The following is a 21,118-nucleotide window of genomic DNA, read 5'->3' as shown; positions in this document are numbered from 1 at the left end:
TGAGATAATACCCTTTAGATTGTGGTTTTATTATTATTATATATGCAATCATGTCTCCTGTTTTCAAGTATCTGGAGTGGGGTTCAGAAACGCATCCGTCACTCTTTACAGTGGATCCAGCTGACAGCAGAAAAATCTAGCTTGAGATCAAAGGAACACTGGTATTTTCTGACTTTTACAAAGTTATCTGTTTCTTTTCATTATGAAAGAAAAAGCAATTTCTATCACTTTTAGCACTTAAGTATTAAATATGAAATGGACCCAGCCTTATTGTTTGTATTGCGTCTTCTTATACCAACGCTAGGTAATGTGTTCAGAGTCTGGGGGTTGGGCAGCTCAAAAGCAAAATTCAGTCACTGAGAGGGGTTTTCTCATTTAGTTTAAGAGAGGTGGACAGGCTCCAGTCTCTGAGCTGTCAGGTATGGCCCACCTGTGCCATTTTTCCTGAGGTAGTTACCCAGGTTGTGACGAGGAAAGAACAGGTCGGTTGACTCCTGGGCTGATTTAAAGCAGGTATTGTGTGATTAGAGAAGTGTGGCTTTGGAGTCAGATCTGAGCCCTGCTCACAGCTTCCTTAAATCGTTGGACAAATCCGTTTGCCTCGGAGCCTGTTTTCTCATCTGTAAACTAGATTTTCTTCTTGCTTTTTTTCCCCTTCACTCGAATGAATGCAAGGTCACTGAAGGCAGGAATCACGTGTGCCTCGTTTTCTTCTTGAATCCCCAGGATCGAGTCCATAGGCGATCCTCAAAATTATGAATGAATGAGTGGAAGTATCGTTACCTGGGAGAGACCCGACCAGCACTACCTTATCCAGGTGATGAAGGTCAGCATCAACAGTCATAAATCATGTTGACTGTATGTTCCTTTGATATGAGGTTATAAAAGTAGCACTTTATCTCTGTAAAGTATATTCCTCCCCAAAACCCGTAACTCCAGTCTAATCATAAGGAAAGCATCAGACAAATTCCAGTAGTTGGGGATCCTCCAGAAGATTTGACCAGTACTCCCCCCAAACTCTCAAGGTCATCAAAACCAAGGAAAGTTTGAGAAACAGCCACAGCCAAGGGGAGCTAAAGAGACGTGACAACTAAATATATTGTGGTATCTTGGATGGGATCCCGGATCACAAATAGGACGTTAGGTAAAACCTAAGGAAATATGAAGAAACTTCAGTTAGTTACAATCTAGCAATATAAGTTCATTAATTTTAACAAATGTAACATACTAATGTAAGATGTTAATAATAGGGGAAACTGTGCGGGCGGAGGTGTGGTAATATGGAACCTCTCTGTACTGTCCTGTCAACTTTTCTATAAATGTAAAACTGTTCCCAAAGAAGTTTTATTAAAAACAAAATTGGCCCCTCCAGCGGCCCCAGCGCGCAAAGCAGGCAAGGGCCGTGCCCCTCACAAAGATGGCGGCCGCCGGCGTCGGAGGAGGTCCGCCCGCTACAAAGATGGCGACCCCGGCGGGAGGGACCGGAAGTGCAGTCTGGCGGTAGCGCCGGTCTGCGGTAGGCGTGAGAACGCGCGGGACGGCGCGGGTCCGGGCATGAAGCTGGGCCGGGCCGCACTGGCCCTGGTGCTGCTGGCGCCGTTGGTGGTGCGGGCGGTGGAGCCCATCAGCCTGGGACTGGCCCTGGCCGGCGTCCTCACCGGCTACATGTCCTACCCGCGCCTCTACTGCCTGTTCGCCGAGTGCTGCAGCCAGAAGCAGAGCCTCAGCCGGGACGGTAGGATGGGGAAGGGGCTGGGGGCTGGGGGCTGGTGCTAGGGCTGGGGCGGGGGTCAGAGGCTGGGGTCCAGGAGGCCCGGAAGCCCGGGCAGCGCTGAGGCCGGCGGGGGCTGGACCCGGAACCGGAGTGCGGGATGGGGCCTGGCTCCTGGGCCACGGCCACAGGCAGACCGGACTTTGGTCGGAGAGCTGCGGAGGCCAGCTGCTGTTTGGGCACCTTCGCTCAGAAACTGGGAGTGTGGACGATTGGAAACTAACTCCAGAGAGTCTTTACTCTTTCCTTGCCGGAGACGGGAAGGCTGGTGGGGAGTCTTCCGGCGCGGAGCAGTGGGGGCCGAACCGCCGCCCTTTTCCTGCCGGGCGTGGGGTGGGAGGGACCGAGCGGGGATGAGGGGCTCACGCAGTGTCGGAGGCACTGGAGCCAAGGGTCTCTTCAGGAAGGAGGGCTCGGGAACGGGCAGGACTAGCAGACAGAGGGCCTGCTGGACCCGCCGGTCACCTGGGCCAAGTGCTTACGTACATCCGCGTCTCACTAGACGCTTGAAGAGCTTAGCGGGCTTTGCTGGCTTTCACATGAGCCTGTAAACTGGGCTGCATTTTGCCACGTGTGTCCCCCTCCACCCCGCCTGACTGGCTTTGTTTTTCCCAGCGCTGCAGAAGGATCTGGACAGCAAGCTCTTTGGACAGCATCTTGCAAAGAAAGTCATCTTAAATGCTGTGTCTGGCTTCATAAGCAACCCGAAGCCCAAGAAACCTCTAACCCTCTCCCTACACGGGTGGACGGGCACCGGCAAAAATTTTGTCAGCAAGATCATCGCAGAGAATATTTACGAGGGTGGTCTGAACAGTGACTACGTCCACCTGTTTGTGGCCACACTGCACTTCCCTCACATCTCCAACATCACCCTGTATAAGGCAAGGGCCAAATTTCGGGATCCTTCCTGGATGATGCTGGGTTTGGGGTTTCTTTGTTGGGGAACGGGATTTGGAAATTCCGTGTTGAAATGAGTGAGCCCTGAAAATGCATCAGTTCCCCTTTGAAAAGTGTGGAACTTACAGAGGGTTGGAGATGCAGGAAGCAATTATACCATCAAAGCTCATGGTGGTTTCTGAAAACAGGCTCAGTGTGATAGTAAGTGGGGTCATAGGATTTGAGAGATGGACATAATCAAATCCAGTTTAAAGAGCGTCAAATCCGACATGTTTTATAAAAGAGGAAATGTTTCTAGGGAGGCCTAAGTTTGCTTTTACAGTTTAACTCCCTATTGAACAGTCTGGCTTTGTTGGCAGGCACACCTGGATTTGAGCCCTAAGGCTCCTTACAGCTGTGTAATTGTGGGAACGTCACAAGACCTCCCTGAGACTCAGGTTCTTCATCTGTCAAATGGCAGTTGTGAGGATTTCTTGAGCTCTGTGTGTCAAGTATGTAACGTGATGCCTGGCACATAAGCGTTCAAATCAATGTTAACTATTGCCTTTTTTAATCCTCACTTGTGCGAACACATTTTTCCCTTTGGCTTGGGAGAGCATCAGGGTCACCGACTGTCCAGGAGTTTCTGGGATGTGGGACTTTCAGTGCTACAACTGAGAAAGTTCCAGGCAAATAGAGATGAGTTAGTCATCCTAGTTAGCATTCTGTCGTCACTGTTTAAAAGCTGTGTGACTTTGAGCAAGTTGCTTAACCTCTCTACACCTCAGTTTCCTCATCTGTGAAATAGGGAACACAGTAGCAACTACTTTGATGGGTTTGGAAGGTCACAATAAAACGCTGTACGACCAGTGCTTAGAACAGCATCTTACCCGTAGTGAGTGCTCGATACATGGGCTCTGTTGTTGTCTGTAAGTGGGAGGAGCAGAATGGGAAGACCTTGGTTGCTGGAGCCTGCCAGACATGAAGGAATCCTTGTTTAAAAGGTGGTTCGCGGGGCTTCCCTGGTGGCGCAGTGGTTGGGAGTCCGCCTGCCGATGCGGAGGACACGGGTTCGTGCCCCGGTCCGGGAGGATCCCACATGCCGCGGAGCGGCTGGGCCCGTGAGCCATGGCCGCTGAGCCTGCGCGTCCAGAGCCTGTGCTCCACAACGGGAGAGGCCACAACAGTGAGAGGCCCGCGTATCGCAAGAAAAAAAAAAAAAAGGTGGTTCGCTTTGTGGACTCGGGCAAGTCACTTCAGCTCCCCTAAGGTTCTCATTCTGTAAATAGAGGTTAGTCCATACCTACAGAGCAGAGTTACTGCTTAAGTTAAATATGTACCCATGGAACGTGGTAACCATGGTCCGAGTAGCCAAGCAAAACGCCAAATCATAAGAAGCCAAGTCATTGTAACTTACAGATTTTTCCTCAGAAACAGATAGCTAATTCTTTCTCCTTACATCTGGGAAAGAACTGTATAGAACCATAGTTCAAATTTCTGATGTAAAGAGTCCTTTCTCCTTCTTATCTTGATTGTTTAATGTAAGAAGTACCTAAATAAGTTCTTAGGGAATGTTCCACTTAAGCAAATTTATTTCAGCAACCTCCAGGCGTTGTTCCAGAAACTCAGGAGTGTTGCCTCACCACAGTCATCCCCAAGTGTGTGTGCTCTGGAGTTCTCCTCACTTCCCCCATTGGAAAGCTAGAGCCCCTTCTCCAGGCTGATCTAAGGACTGAATGAGAAAAGAGGTTACTTGGTCTCGGACTTCTTCCAAGAAGGCTGGTGTACACAGGATACGTATTAACATTGCCATTTTGATGACAAAGGCCCAGCAACTCAGTGACACAGCATCGACGTGACATGTTGCAGGACAAGAATTACAATCAGAGTGTGGGGCCTTGGAATCAGGCAGGGTGGGATTCAGATCTTAGCTCTGTCTCATACTAATTTTGTAATCTTGGGCAAATTTTGTAATCTCAGTTGACTATGCTCTCTGTGCTTCAGTTTCCTCATCTGTACAATGGGTATGATAATGCCCACTATGTGGCGTTGTGGTGAGAAACAAAAGAGCTTATATAAAGTTCTTAGCACAGTGGGGAGCACACAGTAAGCAGTCCCTAAATGCAGCCTTTGTAGAGGCATTTGTAGCGTTAATAATGCCCACTCTGGTAGTGTCAGTCGCACTTCTGAGCATCTGTATTGGCTCTTCCCCCTTGTCACTCAGGATCAGTTACAGTCGTGGATTCGCGGCAACGTGAGTGCCTGTGCGAGGTCCATCTTCATATTTGATGAGATGGACAAGATGCATGCTGGCCTCATAGATGCCATCAAGCCTTACCTAGACTATTATGACAACTTGGATGGGGTCTCCTATCAGAAAGCCGTCTTCATATTTCTCAGGTAAAGTCGGGGCTGGGACATGGTTTGAAGAGCTCTGAGCCCCAGCCTGGGGGCTTCGGGGAAAAAACACCAGTCCTTATTCACTAGAATTCTTTTGCAGCAATGCTGGAGCAGAAAGGATCACAGACGTGGCTTTAGATTTCTGGAGAAGTGGAAAGCAGAGGGAAGAAATCAAGCTCAGAGACATGGAGCATGCCTTGTCTGTGTCGGCCTTCAATAACAAGAACAGTAAGTGGGGGGACTTCCCTGGTGGTCCAGTGGTTAAGACTCCGTACTTCCAATGCAGAGGCCGTGGGTTCGATCCCTGGTTGGGGAACTAAGACCCCACATGCAGTGCAGTGTGGCCAAAAAAAAAAAAAAACAACAGTAAGCGAGGCCATCCATTCCCAGCACAACATCCCCCTACTTGATGATCCCGCGCCCCTCACCATCACCTGGGGGCTGGTTAGAAATACCAGTTCTCAGTCCTTTCCCCAGGCCTACTGAGTCCAAATTCCTGAGGGAATCTGTGTTAACAAACTCCAGGTGACTTTTACACATACACAAGTTTGGGAGATGCTGTTTTAAAGAGATAGGGACATTGTTGATCATCAAGATCTCGAAAATTCGTTTCCTGGTTTTTTCAGCCAAATCATTTTCCCTTGTAAAAGCGGGTGGTGGAACAAGGAAGGCTGCTGGGGAGCCTCTGATGGAGGAGATGGGCCCGCTAGGTCCCTTTCTTTCTGCACATTAACCTAGAACCCTGAGGGTCTGTGCCCGAGAGTGACAACCAAGCAGTGGTTGGGCCCCTGTTCTGTACTGTGCACTGTGTGAAACTCGCTACCTGCCTGTTTCCTTTAATCTCCGTGATATCCTCCTGGGGTAGAAACTATTATTGTCCTCATTTTATAGATGAGGACACTGAGGCTCAGAGAGAGAGAGCCCCTTGCCCAAGGACACACAGCCTGTTAGGTATCTCTATTCCAGAGCGTGAGCTTTTACTACCAAGCTCATTGCTCTGCCAGTGACCTGACACATTCCCTTTTGGCCTTGAACCCTTGGATGTGGAAAGACAGCATGTTGGAGGCTCACTCACTGGGTCAGATCCGTGAGCCCTGTGGGTCGATTGCCACCATTTGCTCAGGTTCGTTCCTGAAATTGTAAATCAGAAGGTCTCCTCTGAAACAGACTCGCCGAGAAATGCATAGCACTTCAGAGTTAACATGAACAGTAATGGGGTATTTTATGTCAATTCACGCAAGTGGAATGTTAGCGGTGAAAGACAAAATATTTTGTAGCATGTTGAGTAGGTTCTTGGCATGCCAGAAGTATGAACACATGCAGTAGAAGTCTCAGCCCCGGAATACCACAGCAAGTGGCTCTGGCCTAGAACCCACGCTGCAGGTTCCAGAGGGTTCCAGAGGATGAGCTTCGGATCTGGGCAGGCCTGGCTCAGCCACGTCCTGACTCCGGCCTTAGGCAGGTGGCTGAACTCTTTCATTCTTTCACTCAACGTATTTGTTGAGCACCTACTAGGTGTCAGGCACTGGTCCAAGAACTGGGGACACAGCAGTGAGCCAAAACAGAAATCCTTACTCTCTATCCTAATGATAACAAGTGAGGAAACGTGTCAGATGCTGGGACCCACGTCTACGTCGAGGTAGAGATTTATCTTCCCCTTTTCCCACAATAGGGAAAAAGTAAACCAATAAATAGGGGTTGTGGGGTGTGGGACGGGGGTGAGCTGCAGTTTTATTTATTTTTAAATGTTTTAAATTAATTAATTAACCTTTGGCTGTGTTGGGTCTTCGTTGCTATGTGCAGGCTTTCTCTAGCTGCGGTGAGCGGGGGCTACTCTTCGTTGTGGTGCACGGGCTTCTCACTGCGGTGGCTTCTCTTGTTGCAGAGCACGGGCTCTAGGCGCATGGGCTTCAGTAAGTTGTGGCACGTGGGCTTCAGTAGTTGTGGCTCGCGGGCTCTAGAGCACAGGCTCAGTAGTTGTAGCGCATGGGCTTAGTGGCTCCGCGGCATGTGGGATCTTCCCAGACCAGGGGTCGAACCTGTGTCCCCTGCACTGGCAGGCGGATTCTTAACCACTGCGCCACCACGGAAGTCCCTGCAGTTTTAAATACAGTGGTCAGGGAAGGCTTACTGTGAGGGTGACATCTGGGCTGACCTGAGGAGTGAGGGAGCCATGTGGACATGGGAGGGAAAAGCATTCCATGGGAGGGAACAGCACACACGAGAGCCCTGAGGCAGGAGTGTGCCTGGGCCCGGATGAACGCAGGGGACAGGAGGTCAGATGAGAGGTGGAGCTTGGGGTGGGGTGCAGATTGTGGAAGGCCTGGGGAACCACAGGAGGGCCTTGGGCTTGGCTCCAAGTGGAAGACGGAGCCCCTGGAGGGTTTTGAGCAGACAGTTCCCTGATTGGACCTAGTTTTAACAGGACCACCTGGCTGCCGGGTGGCGAACAGACTGAAGGCAGCAGGGACGGGGAGGCCAGCAAGGAGTGGCTGCAACAACCTGGGGGGAGATGCTGGCGGCTCAGCCCAGCGTGGCAGCCGTGGGGGAGGTGGGACAGGGTCTGACTGGGATGTATTTTGAAGATGGAAACAATAAGATTTCCTAAGGGACTGTGTGTGGGAATGAGAGAGACGAATCGAGAATCTGGCCTGAGCACTTGGCAGGGTGGCACTGCCGTTTAAGGGACGGCCTGCAGGAGGAGGAGGTTTGCAGAGAGGGTGGGAGATGAAGAGGGGCGCCTCCGGCAAGGGATGACTCGTCTGAAGGCAGAGATGCAGAGCAGGCGGCTGACGTTCCAGCGCAGTTCCGGGGCGGGGGGTCAGGCTGAGGATGCAGACTGCGGAGTGGTCGGTTGGTGGTTTGTAAAGTCACTCGGTCTACCTGGGCACCCTTCGGGGCCTCTGTGTGGCGGGTCCTTGTCGTCCTGACTCCCTGGCCGATTAGCTTTCTGCTCTCCTTGCCTGATGGCCCCAGCTCAGTGCTCACAGGCCCCGGCACTACCCGGGATCGTCTGTTTACTGGGTGGCCAGTCCACGTCTGCTCCCTCCCCTGCCTCGGGCCTCCGGCGCACCCGGCACAGGGCAGGCCTGCCGGCAACGAGCTGGCCAGGGCTGTCCGGCTCGCCGCTGCTCCGCTGCTGCTTGGCGCTCCGTGTGCGGCTTTCCCACGGCCGCAGACGCCACCGCCTCCAGGCAGTCAGATGTTTATTGAGCACCAGCTGTGTGCAAAGCACCGTTGGGCAAGAAAAGAATAAACCCCAGATGTGATTGATGGTAAGAAAAGTATATTTGGTCTTCATCCGCGTTTTCTGGCACAGAGCTCCTAACACCCTTGGAGTTTCAAAGTGATGAGAGCCATAATGGTGTCTTTGCTATTCCTAACAAACCCCTTTCAACCACATCAGAGTTTGTGTTAATGAGGTGACCTTTGGAAAATACCAGGGTGGGGGGGTGGCTTCCAGGGGAACCAACCCTTGATTGGAGGGTTGGAACTTTCAGTCTCCAGCCCTTGTAGCCCTCCCAGGAGGGAAGAGGGGCTGAAGGTTGAATCAGTCGCCAGTGGCCAGTGATTTAATCAACTGTGCCTATGTAAAGCATTTTCCATAAAACCCCTAAAGGACAGGGTTTGGAGAGCTTCCAGGTTGGTGAGCACGTGGAGAGCTGGGGCGAGTGATGTGCTCAGAGGTCATGGACGGGTCACGCCCCTTCCCACATACTTTGCCCTGTGCATCTCTTCCAGTTGGCTGTTTCTGAGTTATATCCTTTTATAATCAACCGGTAAGCTAGTAAGAAAATGTTTCTCTGAGTTTCTGTGAGCTGCTCTAGCAAATTAATTGAACCCAAGGAGGGGGTCATTGGAACCTCAGAAGCACTGGTGACAACCCGAACTTTTGGTTGGTGGCTGAAGGAGGGGACGGTCTTGTGGGGCTGCGTCCTTAACCTGTGGGATCTGACGGAGTCTCCAGGTAGAGAGTGTCAGAATTGAGCTGAAAGCAGGTGGGCTCAGAGAACTGCTTGGTGGTGTGGGGGAAAAATACAGGATGGACTTGGTGTCAGAGGCAGACCAGGGTTAAGGCACAGAGGTGAAGCGGCAAGGCGGAAGGGAAACCGTCCTCATGAAGAAACGCCGAGTGTGGTCCAATGGGTGCTGCGTCGTCTCCGAAGGGGAAGTGGGAGGGTCAAGAGGCCGGGAATCTCAGAGGACCCGAGACTGGGCAGAGGCAGGCCTCATCCAGGGAAAGTGCGAGCCCTGTGGCCGTAACAGAGCACTGTCTTCACACATTACTGAGGATTCTAGCTTTTGGTCCCGCAGACGCTCTGGAGGGTTGGGACATGCCGGCAGCCGCAGTGGGTCTCTACCCTGTTGCCAATCCCAGCCGCCGGAACCCCAGCCAGTCGCAACTTTCCAAGATTCCGGAGTGCTGGTCCTTCCCTGGGGACTCTTCTTCTCACCTTTCACTTTCTGTGAACCTGCTCCCTTTCCTACTCGGCCTGCCTGCTTGCTTTTTCCAGGGTGGGTGGTGAGCCCCTTTCCCACTTCAGATCCTTTATTTATTTTCATATCTAAAAATTTTAATAAATGCATAGGAAGGGTACCTGCCTGAGATCTTAGCGGTCACATCTCGAGAGGCCTCCCTGCCCACTGCGGCATCACCCTGCCCTTGGCTCTCACAGGAGCGTCACCCCTCGCGGTTGCCCTGGGTGAGCTCACTGGCTAGTCTGCTCGTTAGGCCGTGAGCCCCACGAGGGCAGGCGCGGGGCTCCACTCATGGCTGACACCCAGCAGATGTGTGTGGACAGGTGGACGGGTGGGCGGACAATGGATGAACAGCACCTTTTTCTTTTCCCCAGGTGGCTTCTGGCACAGCAGCTTAATTGACCGAAATCTCATTGATTATTTTGTTCCCTTCCTCCCCCTGGAATATAAACACCTAAAAATGTGCATCCGAGTCGAAATGCAGTCCCGAGGCTACAAAGTTGATGAGGACATTGTAAGCAGAGTGGCCGAGGAGATGACATTTTTCCCCAAAGAGGAGAGAGTTTTCTCTGACAAAGGCTGCAAAACTGTGTTCACCAAGTTAGATTATTACTACGATGACTGATGGCACCAGAGATGTCGCTTCCCGCATCCCCGCTCTGGTCCCGGAAGAGGAGTAAAATGAATTATTCTGGTGTGACAGGACAGGCATTTTCCTGGGCGTTATTTTCATCGGGCAGGGCCTGCTGGCCGTCGGTGACGCATCACAGGTGGAAACAGCCCCAGAGCCTGCAGAAGCGGGAGCAGCCAGCCCCCAGCCCACCTGTGCCAGGCCTCATGGTTTTGTAAAAAAATCATGTTTTAATTTCAGGTGTTTCTGTTTCAAGGAAGGATGAATCAGTTTTACTGAAAATGTGATAATTTTATTTAAAATGGTTTTTAACATTATGAAGAAACTTTTCAGACTCTTAAGTTGTTGGCTTTGTGTGTGTTTTTAAGTTCCTGTCATTACAGCATACACTGTGATGTCTTTACTTCTAAAAAGCCTGAGTCCTCGGCCTGTCTTCTGTAGGATGGTGTCACTGTACTGGGGACGGAGGCTCTAGCAGCGAGCCAATCTGTCCCAGGATGACCATCGCAAGGGCAGTAAGTGTTTATAGAAGGACAGGTGTGTAAGGGGACACACTCAGGCCCATCACAGACAAGACCTAAATGTCCTCCCCCGAGAATTTTCATCCCAGTAGCATTGTGAACTGTGGGAATGATCTTAGTAACGTCGTGAACAATTTGTTAGAAACAGAATTTCCTCGAAAGAAAAGCACCTGCAGCTCGTCACTGGCCGGTCGGTCAGCTTTGCAGAGGCCCTTCTCTGCTCCCCATTCCTAAATGAGCCGCACGCTCGGTACCGGGTTTTGCCACATCTCCCTAAGACCTTCCTCACTGATTACTAATTGTCATTGTCTCATCAGAACTCCCCAAACCTCGAGGAAAAGCTCAGCTGCCCCCCGGATGCCGAGAGCAGTGCTTTTATTTATTAATGCAGACAGCTACCATTTTACAATAAAATTGTGTATGATTTGTGAATACATCTTGTAATTTTTTTTTTTTTTGGCCGCATTGGGTCTTCGTTGCTGTGTGCGGGCTTTCTCTAGTTGCAACGAGCGGGGGCTACTCGTCGTTGCGGTGTGCAGGCGTCTCGTGGTGGTGGGTTCTCTTTGTTGTGAAGCACAGGCTCTAGGCACGTGGGCTTCAGTAGTTGTGGCACTCGGGCTCAGAAGTTGTGGCTCGCAGGCTCAGTAGTTGTGGCGCACGGGCTTAGTTGCTTTGCGACACGTGGGATCTTCCCGGACCAGGGCTCGAGCCCGCGTCCCCTGTGTTGGTAGGCAGATTCTTTTTTTTTTTTTTTTTTTTTTTTTTTTAATATTTATTTATTTATTCGTTTATTTATTTTTAAACATTCATGTGACTTGCTTTTGTTTTTAATTAAAAAATTTTTTTTATTTTATACTTTTGGCTGCATTGGGTCTTCATTGCAGTGCGTGGGCTTCTCATTGCAGTGGCTTTTCTTGTTGTGGAACACAGACTCTAGGCGTGCAGGCTTCAGTAGTTGTGGCACGCAGGCTCAGTAGTTGTGGCTCGCAGGCTCTAGAGCACAGGCTTAGTAGCTGTGGTGTATGGGCTTAGTTGCTCCGTAGCATGTGGGATCTTCCCAGACCAGGGCTCAAACCCGTGTCCCCTGCCTTGGCAGGCGAAGTCTTAACCACTGCACCACCAGGGAAGTCCCTAAGCTGTGAATTTAGACCTAACTGTGCAGCCCAGGCTGGAATGGAGGGGAGTGTGACACGGACTCCGAGGACCTTGGCAGCTCCGGCTCCTTGCTCAGCTGCCCATGGGGTCACACTCCGTCAAGGGGGGCCCTGGAGCTCCCGACACTCAGCTGTGTAGTTCATTCAAGTCTACAGACATACCTCCCGCTGAGAAGCCGGGCAGGAGTACAGAGCAGTGTCGGAACGTAAACACGCCTTGTTTTGTGCAACACACCTATGTGCCTACGAGGGCTGCTGTGGGATATGAGCGTCTGCACAGTGCTTGCAGGGGCAGTTATTAGCTGGCACAGAAGACGGGTTGGACCCCTCTGCTTCATGACTACCCACCCGCCCAGGCCCCCTAAGGCAGCACTGAACGTAGGAAGGTGCTTGATGTTGACCTGAAGCTGGCCTGTTGTCACGGCCCGGGATTAGGGCTAACCATTCATCTGAAAATGGCAGCCCCAGCACCTGGGAGTCCCTAATTAGGGAACACAGGGGTCCCCTGACGCCCCTTGGAAAGTTCAGTCTTTGAGATGAGGCAGCATGGGGTGAAGCAGAAGAGACATTAGCCTGAGACCCAGACGGAGAAGGGCAGCCTCACGGGATGAACACCTCCAACTGGGAAATTACAGGAGTGGGTGACGTGATGGAGAAGAGGGTCTCAGCTTTCTAGAAAGGGCTCCATCCTCAGTCCTGGGAAGAGTTGGTGTTAACAAATCACTGTCAAAAATAAGAGCCCAGGTTAAGGGATTAAGCTGAAATCTGGTTAACATAACAAGGATTTCATTATTTACCGCTTCGGGGCAGGCAAGACCAGGCAAGTAGGTTTCCTGGTCTGAGCTCGGCCTTGCTCAGGTTCAGAATGGCAGCCGTGAGTCGCGTTTGAGTGCCTCAGTTTCCTTCCTATGTTAATTTTAGGAGAATGTATTTGTTAGGGAGGCGACCAGCTCTTTCTGATATTTTCATCCATGAAAATTCGATGGAGCAGAACCCATCATCTAACCCAATTTAACTTTGTATTTGTTTGGGGATAACAGCCTTTAAGTTAAATTTTTTTTTAAGGTCTAATACTTTTTTTTTTTTTTAATTTATTTTATTTATTTTTGGCTGCGTCGGGTCTTTAGTTCCAGCGTGCGGGCTTTTCTTTGATTGTGGAACGTGGGCTTAGTTGTCCTGCGGCATGTGGGATCTTAGTTCCCCAACTAAGGATCAAACCCACGTCCCCTGCACTAGAAGGTAGATTCTCCACCACTGGACCACCAGGGAAGTCCCTAAGGTAAATACTGATGCTTTATGAGGTAAAGAATGCCAACCAGCGTGTCCCGGGTACGGTGAGCCTAAAGACACCTGAGTTATCGAAGAGCCTTTATTCTAAGCTCAAACTTTTCAGAGCTACCAAATAAACCAGAAGAAAAATCTGCAAGTGGCATCTCACGTGATAAAATTTAGGCTTTATTATTTGACATTCAGTAGGTCAATTTAAGTTCGTCTACATCTTACGTGGGGTGGGGAGACTGGGCCATGAGCAACTGTGGCCTTTTCAAGTTACAAATCAGTAACAGCAGTCCAAAGGTAACCAACATGTGTTGAGTTTATTGCATCATAACAAAAAATCTTATCTCCTCCTGACCAGACACCCAAAAGGTGACAAAAGAAACATAACTTAGCTCCAACTTGAGAACATGTACTAAAAATTTTAAGCCTCACCTTGGCTTTTTTGTGTGTGTGTGTGTGTGTGGTATGCGGGCCTCTCACCGTTGTGGCCTCTCCCGCTGTGGAGCACAGGCTCCGGACGCGCAGTCTCAGCGGCCATGGCTCACGGGCCCAGCCGCTCTGCGGCACATGGGATCCTCCCGGACCAGGGCACGAACCCGTGTCCCCTGCGTCGGCAGGCGGACTCTCAACCACTGTGCCACCAGGGAAGCCCCACCTTGGCATTTTTTAAAGACTAAGTGTGATCCTCTATAAGGCATTGCCATATGGGAGGAACATTCATTCTGCCACGTCTTATATAGAAAAAAGCTGCATGTTCTCATTACATGTCTGCAGTTGCATTGCAGCTACAAGATAAAACGATTCACACTGGCTGGAGTGGAAGTCGTATTTCCCAGTGGCCAGGGCAGCCCAGCCTGACACTGCCATACAGGGTATCATTCTCAGATGACACCAGGATCAGGCGCAACCTTACGAGTATCTGATAAAGGAATAGGCAATTATCCCTTCCCATTTTTAAAATGAGCAATGTCCCATATTTCTATTATCTAAGATTCAGAAGTAAGAACATTATAAAAAATATACATATCCTTGAAAACTCGAGCACTTCTAGTGTCCAATACTTCCACTTTGGCAACGAGAACCTGCAAGCTGACCGTTCAGTCGGCACGTGTCATCCGTGGAGAATGACTCTGTCCTACGGGTTTCAAATGGTTCTGTGCAGTCAAGTGAGAGACTGACCCACGTGTAAACTGGAACAGACAAACATCTCACCGTGGGAACCAAGGACTCAAAGCCAACAGTCGCGTTCTGATCCGACTCTAGGGATGATATGGCTGGCGGGACATCTAGCCGGGGCTGAAGTTAAGGAGTAGAGGTGATACAAGGAAGGCTGCGATAAGTACCAAGTGAGAGTTGGGAGAAGGAATTCCATGACCAGGGCTGTCAGCAGCAAAGCCACGGACAGACGGAGAGGTCCTGCCCGTCCCGCCTGGCTGCAGGGCCCTGGCGTGGAGCCCCCATGCCACACACAGGCGGTTCCTCCAGCTGCGTGCTCGGCCTGTGGGCCCACGTCCTTCCACACGACACTGTGCCTGAAGGTGCCACCGATTTTACCTGAAAATACTTCAAGTCGGTGAACGCGCTCTGTAAAGAAAAAGAACTAGAGCAGAAGAATGTTTCTGGCAGGTGAAAACCCAGTGCTCCCCGGACTGCAGCGGGGCCCTCGAACTCCTTCAGTTCAGCTTCTGAGGTGTGGGTACCGTTGGGTCGGAAAGAGTCCTTGGTCTCACTCACACAGCTGTTTTCAAGGCACTCCTGTCATTCTGTCAAGGTCAGTTAAGTGGTAGTGGCAGGGGAGGGGAGGGACTTCAAAAGTTCATCTTCAACCACAACGAACAGCTGGGTTGCTGTGCTGTTGCAAAATGACAAGTACCCTTAACAGATGAGCATTTCGAAAATCAACCCTTAGAACCTTCCAGATCCCGCAAGTCCACAGGTGCAAATGTGCAAACCCTGAAGAGGTCTTCAAAGTGCTTGGAAAGGCCAGGCCCCGAGTTCCCTGGGCTCCCAGCCGCGTCTCACCCCATCTGGATAAGCGTTCAGTGAAAATCCAGCCGTGACTGCACAGTCTTGCAGCCCTTGTCTGAGTAGATTTTCTCGTCTTTAGGGAAAAACGTCATTTCCTCTGCCACTCTGGTGACGACATCTTCGTCGATGGCAGAGCCGCGGGCCTTCATTTCTGCCCGCACGCACATCTTCACATGGCTATACTCCAGGGGCAGGAAGGGGATGAAGTAGTCGATGAGGTTTCTGTCTATCAGTCCGCTGTGCCACAGGCCACCTGGGAAACAAGGCACAGCTGGGTCTCTCGCCTGTTACTGTCCCTGTCACCCGGCCAACCTCGCTGCTCTAACAGGGCCCAGCACATTCTTCACGTCTGTAGCCCTCAAGATTCTCTTTTGGTCAAGCCTCACGTAAGGATCGGTTGGCTACCCCTGCTAACTAGCTTGTAGAATAGAATGCCCTCCGAAAAAGTCCCTACTTCAACCAAGGCACGGAGGCGAGCGGATTCTGTGGTTTCGCGAAAGGCTTAAAGAGAGACACGGTGACTGCGGGCAGGGTGAGGGCTCCTCGCCAGGGGCACTCACTGTGTTTGTTATTGAAGACTCCGACAGACAGCGCGGGCTCCAGGTCCTTCAGCTGGATGCCTTCCCTCCTCCTCCCTGCCCGCCAAAAGTCAAGGGCCGTCTTAGTTATGAGGTCCCCGCCTGCATTGCTGAGTTTGCCAAAGAAACGAAGATTAAAGTCACACATTAAGACTTCTCTGTCTATGACATGTACACACGACTATACATAAAATAGATAACTAATAAGAACCTACTGTATAGCACAGGAACTCTACTCAGTACTCTGTAATGACCTATATGGGAAAAGAATCTAAAAAAGAGGGGATATATGTATACGTAAAACTGATTCACTTTGCTGTACAGCAGAAACACAACATTGTAAATCAACTATACTCCAATAAAAATTAATTAAAAATAAAGACTTCTCTAATCAGGAAACGTACCTGCTCTAAGTTTATTCTTTTTTTTTTGTTTCTATGCAGCTTTTTTTTTTTTTAAATGTGGACCATTTTTAAAGTCTTTATTGAATTTGTTACAATACTGCTTCTTTTTTCTTATGTTTTGGTTTTTTGGCCACGAGGCATGTGGGATCTTAGCTCTCCAATCAGGGATCGAACCCGCGCCCCGTGCATTGGAAGGCGAAGTCTTAACCACTGGACCGCCAGGGAGGTCCCTATACAGCTTGTTTCAAAGTCAAATATAGGGCTTCCCTGGTGGCGCAGTGGTTGAGAGTCCGCCTGCCAATGCAGGGGACGCGGGTTCGTGCCCCGGTCCGGGAAGATCCCACATGCCGCGGAGCGGCTGGGCCCGTGAGCCATGGCCGCGGAGCCTGCGCGTCCGGAGCGTGTGCTCCGCAACGGGAGAGGCCTCAACAGTGAGAGGCCCGTGTACCGCAAAAAAAAAAAAAAAAAGTCAACTATATAAGCCAGTCTCTATGTATTAAAGGGTTGTAATGACTTCTTACAAATGTCACGTATCATCAGGAAACACTGAGTTTTCTGATATGGAATCAGATTGTGATATTCCTCTAAGGTTTATTCTCAACCAAGGAATGTTTACTAAGTGCTACTAGACAAACAAAAATAGCACCTGCCCTCAGGAACTGAAAATCTTTTTCAGAACTTGTTGTGTCATGCTACAACTTTTTTTTTTTTAATATATATTTATTTTTGGTTGCGTTGGGTCTTCGTTGCTGTGCGCGGGCTTCTCATTGCGGCGGCTTCTCTTGTTGCGGAGCATGGGCTCTAGGTGCGTGGGCTTCAGAAGCTGTGGCTCGAAGGCTCTAGGGCACAGGCTCAGTAGTTGTGGCGCACGGGCTTAGTTGCTCCGTGGCATGTGGGATCTTCCCGGACCAGGGCTCGAACCCGTGTCTCCTGCATTGGCAGGCGGGTTCTTGACCACTGCGCCACCAGGGAAGCCCGCTACAACTTTTTATAACCCTCAGAGGCAACATGTGCAAGTAATGAAATTACCTGTTATCTACTATTTCCTTCATTCGTTTCCCCCTTCCCCTGCCCTGTGCCGTGCTGACACTAGCAACCCCAAAGTAAAAGCAGTCCGTTAGTCACTTTTGCCAGGCCGGCACTTTTGTCCCTGGGACCTGCTGAGGTTGCCGGGACCTCCTTCTAGCCCTGGCAGAATGAAGGGCTGTGTGCCCTCGGAGAAACACCTCCCACTGACCTGAGGAAGATGAAGATGGCCTTCCGGTAAGACACACCATCAATCTGCTCGTAGTAATCTAGGAATGGCTTGATTGCATCAATGACCCCCGGGTGCAATTTATCCATCTCGTCAAATATGAACACGGAGCTCGCACATGCACTCACGTTACCCCGAATCCACCTCTGTAACTGGTCCTAGACCAACCATAAGAGAAGAAATAGGATGCAGGGACTCAAAAGATATGTCCAGGGGAGCAGAAGCGCTCCACTGTTCCTCATACTCAGGAAGGTGAAAAATCAGAGCTCTCTGGGGTTTAACAAAGAAAAATCGCACCCTAACCTCCACTCACTGTCTGAGAGCTTTTCCAAAACTTCATCTATAAGAAGTGGAAACTGGCAGAGAGATAGGTGCTAGAATGCAAATGACGTGTCAAATGTGACTTTTTAACGGTATCGGGGTCTAAGATACGTGAATATTGATCATTTCACTGTTAACCAACCCGTAATTTTCATCTCCCTGTGGCTGGGAATCTCACGTTAATTTTACCAGACATACTGAGGAATAAGAAACTAGGCTAAGACCGGCACAGCATCCCGAGGCCAGTGCCTTTTACTGGTGCAGTGAACAAAGGTGCTGACCTAGATGACATTTCACGAAAAGCGTTTGTTCCTGTATTTCTAGGGATTTATGACAGAATTTGGTAAATAAGAAAATCATTCTCTCTTTTTGGTAGTCTTCCCTGTCTTACAGTTTATGGGGCAAATATCCACTTTCACTTCCTTGTTCAGTTTCTATTCCTTATTTCAGTCCACACCTAACAGTAGGAACGCGAACTTTCACAAGGACGTCCATTTAAATGAGAGCCTTACAGGACGACTTAACATAGCAACGCCAAGAATGTGGGCCAAGCTGAAGCTGCATCACAGAAAGAGCCTTAAATGAAGTCGTGTCCAAGCAAATCATGTGACCTGCTCCACTTAACCAAGGGCTGTGATGGGGATACTGAACATACTCACTGCGCCACACAGCTACCCTGCGGACTGCGAGTCAGGAGATTTGGGTCCCAGTTTCTGATTTGCACGAAAATTCTAAGGAGCGAGTCGCCTTGCCGCTCTTGCCTCCATCTTTTAATGGAAATAACATCACCTACCCAGCTGTATTATTTTGGAATCAGCGAGAAAAAAAAGTTGCAGGAGAGTTCTGCAAATGGCAAAGGGTTGCCAGGGCGGGGGAAGTGTGCAGGGGCCTGGGGCTACTGGAGTGCAAAGGAAAGAAGCGGAGGCCGGAGTCAGGGAGCAGGTCGCCCTGACGGGTCCGAGAGGCCAGGGGATGGGATAACAGAATTCCTTGCCTGGTACAGTTTTATGTGCTGCTCGTGAGGGAAGTGCAGGGTCGACACAAACAGGTGGACAAAGTTGCTCTTGAGACCTTTTGGGTGAAGATTTTCAGCCGCAATTTGGCTGACAAGATTCTTGCCCGTGCCGGCCCAGCCGTGTAAGGAAAGAGTCAGTGGTTTCTTGGGATTTTTGTTGTTCTTGAAGCCAGTCAGCGCCTTGAGAATCACCTCTGTGGCCAGATGCTGCCCAAAGAGCTTCTCCTCCAAATTCAGCTTGAGGGCTGCAGAAGCCAGCCCGGGAAGAAGAGAGAAAAATACACATTAAACGTGCACCAGAAAAGCAGCGCTCTCCCCAGCTGGCCAAAGCGAGAGGCACAGGTTAGCAAGCGGTCCAGCAGGGTCTCTGCCAAACCCCAGGGTTAGCGCTGAGGCAGAACCACACGGGCTGCAGTCACACGACGCCACTTCCAAGGAAATGGACTAGAAAAGGAAACTAAATGTGTTCGTTCATCCAAGGATTGGCCCTCTCTTCACTCAGCTGCTTGCTATTTCCCCAGCCACCCCTTCCGGCTTGTAAGAAAACCGAGGGCCAAATGTGGGCTTTCTGGGCAGACGCTGCACATCTGAAAACTACTTAACAGGGGTGACATGGCGCCGAAGGGCTGCTGCTTTCAGTTTCTTCTTACTGTCATCCCAAGGAATCCAAGCTTTTAGAAAGGAACTTGGGCAGAGCCCCACGATCCGGAGAATCTGTCTCCGAAGACACGGCTTCCGAGGCTGGAGTCCGGGCCGAGACCCCACCCCTCCTCCTTCCCACCCCACCTCAGGGTAAGCGCGGGGTGCCGGGCAGTGACGCCCGCGCGGGGCTGACCCCGCGCCCCTCGAGCCCCTCCGGGGCAGACCCGCCATACCCGACGCGTTGAGCGGCTGCTCTCGGCAGCACTCGGCGAAGCGGCAGTACAGGTCCCTGTACGACAGGTAGCCGGTGAGGGCCGACGCGGCCCCGACGGCGATGCCCAAGCTGATAGGCTCGAACGCCGCCGCCACGTGGGCCGCCAGCAGCAGCCGCAACGCCGCGGCGACCCAGAACAGCCCAGCCGGATGCATCCCCAGCTCGCGGCCAGCCACAGACGCTGCTAGGGCCGCCCGGGCGGCCGAGCTTGGGGACGGACTTCCGATCCATGCGTCACCTCCGCCCGCAGCCCCCCACCCCCCACCGTGGGAAGGCCTTGTTGGCGAGGGGCGTGGCTCTGCGCCACCATCTTTGTGAGAGCCACGGAAAGGGGCAGTGACTCTCAGCTTCGGGTGAAACGCACGGCTACCTTTTACGGTTTCTTTTTCTTAAGAGCTTCTCAGATCCTTCACACTTTGCTTTGTCATCCCTCCCTTCACTTCCCCTGGAGCTATCGTGAGCGTTTCTCAAGTCTCCCCACCCTGCCTGCCTTCCTGAAACAGTTGCAGGGTGCCCTGGGCGCCTGGCCCCAGGCTGAACACTGGGGCTGCACCAAGGCAGACGTGCCCTGGTGTGCACGGTCAAACCCAGAAGCGCATTCTTTCACTGAGCATGCTACAAGGCAGGCCCCTTGCTGGATGCTGGGAGACAGCAGGGAAGGAGATGGGGTTGCCCGCCCCCGCCTCGAGCTTCTAGGCTCTGGGGGAGGCAGTCAGTGGGCAAGGGCCAATAGTGAGCGGTCAGAGAAGCACCGAGGCCATGGAGCAGGGAACGCCGTCAGTCTGAACTGAGAATTAAAGGAGTTAGACAAGCAAAAATAGAGTAGTAGGATGTTCTATGCAGAGAACAGGATATGCAGGATGTGCAGTTTGGGGAATTGAAAGTATTTCACATGGTGGAGGCTGGTGAGAATGATGATGGAGAGCTAGGCAGAGACTGGAAGGGGAAGGCCTCTGTCTGGGGGGCAATAGGGAGCCACAGAAGGTTTCACACAGGGAATGACATGGTCAGATCAAAGATCACGATGGCTGCTGGGTTTGTCCAGGTAACGCTGGCCCAGGCTTTGCCAAAGTTGGTTGAGTTCACTCATCAGCCAGCGTATCAACAAATATTTAACAAACGCTGGCTGTGTCAGATCCAGTGCCGCATGCTGAGGATGAAGCAGGGCACAGGGGAATTTCCTGGCGGTCCAGGGTTAGGACTCCTCGCTTGCACCGCAGGAGCACGGGTTCCGTCCCTGGTCAGGGAACTAAGATCCTGCATGCCACAGCACAGCCAAAAACGTTTTTTAAATAAATAAATAAAGCGGGGCATAGGACAGGCACCGTCTCTGCCCTCACAGAGTTGCCAGTCTAGTGAGGGAGAAAAATGGGCAAACGGACAGTTTATGACCAGCATGGTCAGTGCTGTGATGTGAGATGCACAGAGGAGGCACCTCACCCAATGGGCGGGTCGGGGAAGGCTCTCCTCCTCCATGTCTCAGTTTTGACC

At 51.1% G+C, this 21,118-nt stretch overlaps 2 protein-coding genes across 2 annotated transcripts; one reads left to right on the top strand and one right to left on the bottom strand.

Moving 5' to 3' along the window:
- Window positions 1–48: 48 nt before the first annotated feature.
- Window positions 49–14,361, top strand: TOR1A (torsin family 1 member A). Its single transcript, XM_022578475.3, has 7 exons — window positions 49–161; window positions 727–826; window positions 1,373–1,735; window positions 2,387–2,652; window positions 4,872–5,047; window positions 5,148–5,275; window positions 9,901–14,361. Exons 2-7 carry the CDS (start codon window positions 760–762, stop codon window positions 10,149–10,151), a joined length of 1,251 nt encoding a protein of 416 aa, XP_022434183.1. The 5' UTR covers window positions 49–161; window positions 727–759; the 3' UTR covers window positions 10,152–14,361.
- On the bottom strand, window positions 13,267–19,862 carry TOR1B (torsin family 1 member B). The gene is made up of 5 exons (XM_022578477.3): window positions 19,587–19,862; window positions 18,691–18,956; window positions 17,358–17,533; window positions 15,699–15,826; window positions 13,267–15,391 (listed from the first exon to the last, which is right to left on the bottom strand). The coding sequence occupies exons 1-5, from the start codon at window positions 19,780–19,782 to the stop codon at window positions 15,150–15,152; spliced, it is 1,008 nt and encodes a 335-aa protein (XP_022434185.1). The 5' UTR covers window positions 19,783–19,862; the 3' UTR covers window positions 13,267–15,149.
- Window positions 19,863–21,118: the final 1,256 nt, after the last annotated feature.

This window comes from Delphinapterus leucas, chromosome 6 (genome assembly GCF_059928025.1).
Source record: "Delphinapterus leucas isolate spDelLeu-1000000601 "Yukka" chromosome 6, BTC_Dleu_Yukka2, whole genome shotgun sequence".
In the NCBI taxonomy this organism is placed as follows: Eukaryota; Metazoa; Chordata; class Mammalia; order Artiodactyla; family Monodontidae; genus Delphinapterus; species Delphinapterus leucas.
This window is presented reverse-complemented; position numbering and strand designations above follow the sequence as displayed.

Coding starts and splice junctions, on each gene's coding strand:
- TOR1A (XM_022578475.3), top strand. CDS start 760: ATGAATGAGTGGAAGTATCGTTACCTGGGAGAGACCCGACCAGCACTA. Junction 1,736..2,386: donor GCAGAGCCTCAGCCGGGACG/GTAGGATGGGGA, acceptor TGTTTTTCCCAG/CGCTGCAGAAGGATCTGGAC. Junction 5,048..5,147: donor GCCGTCTTCATATTTCTCAG/GTAAAGTCGGGG, acceptor ATTCTTTTGCAG/CAATGCTGGAGCAGAAAGGA.
- TOR1B (XM_022578477.3), bottom strand. CDS start 19,782: ATGCATCCGGCTGGGCTGTTCTGGGTCGCCGCGGCGTTGCGGCTGCTG. Junction 18,957..19,586: donor GCAGCCGCTCAACGCGTCGG/GTATGGCGGGTC, acceptor TGGCTTCTGCAG/CCCTCAAGCTGAATTTGGAG. Junction 15,827..17,357: donor GCCATCTTCATCTTCCTCAG/GTCAGTGGGAGG, acceptor TGGCAAACTCAG/CAATGCAGGCGGGGACCTCA.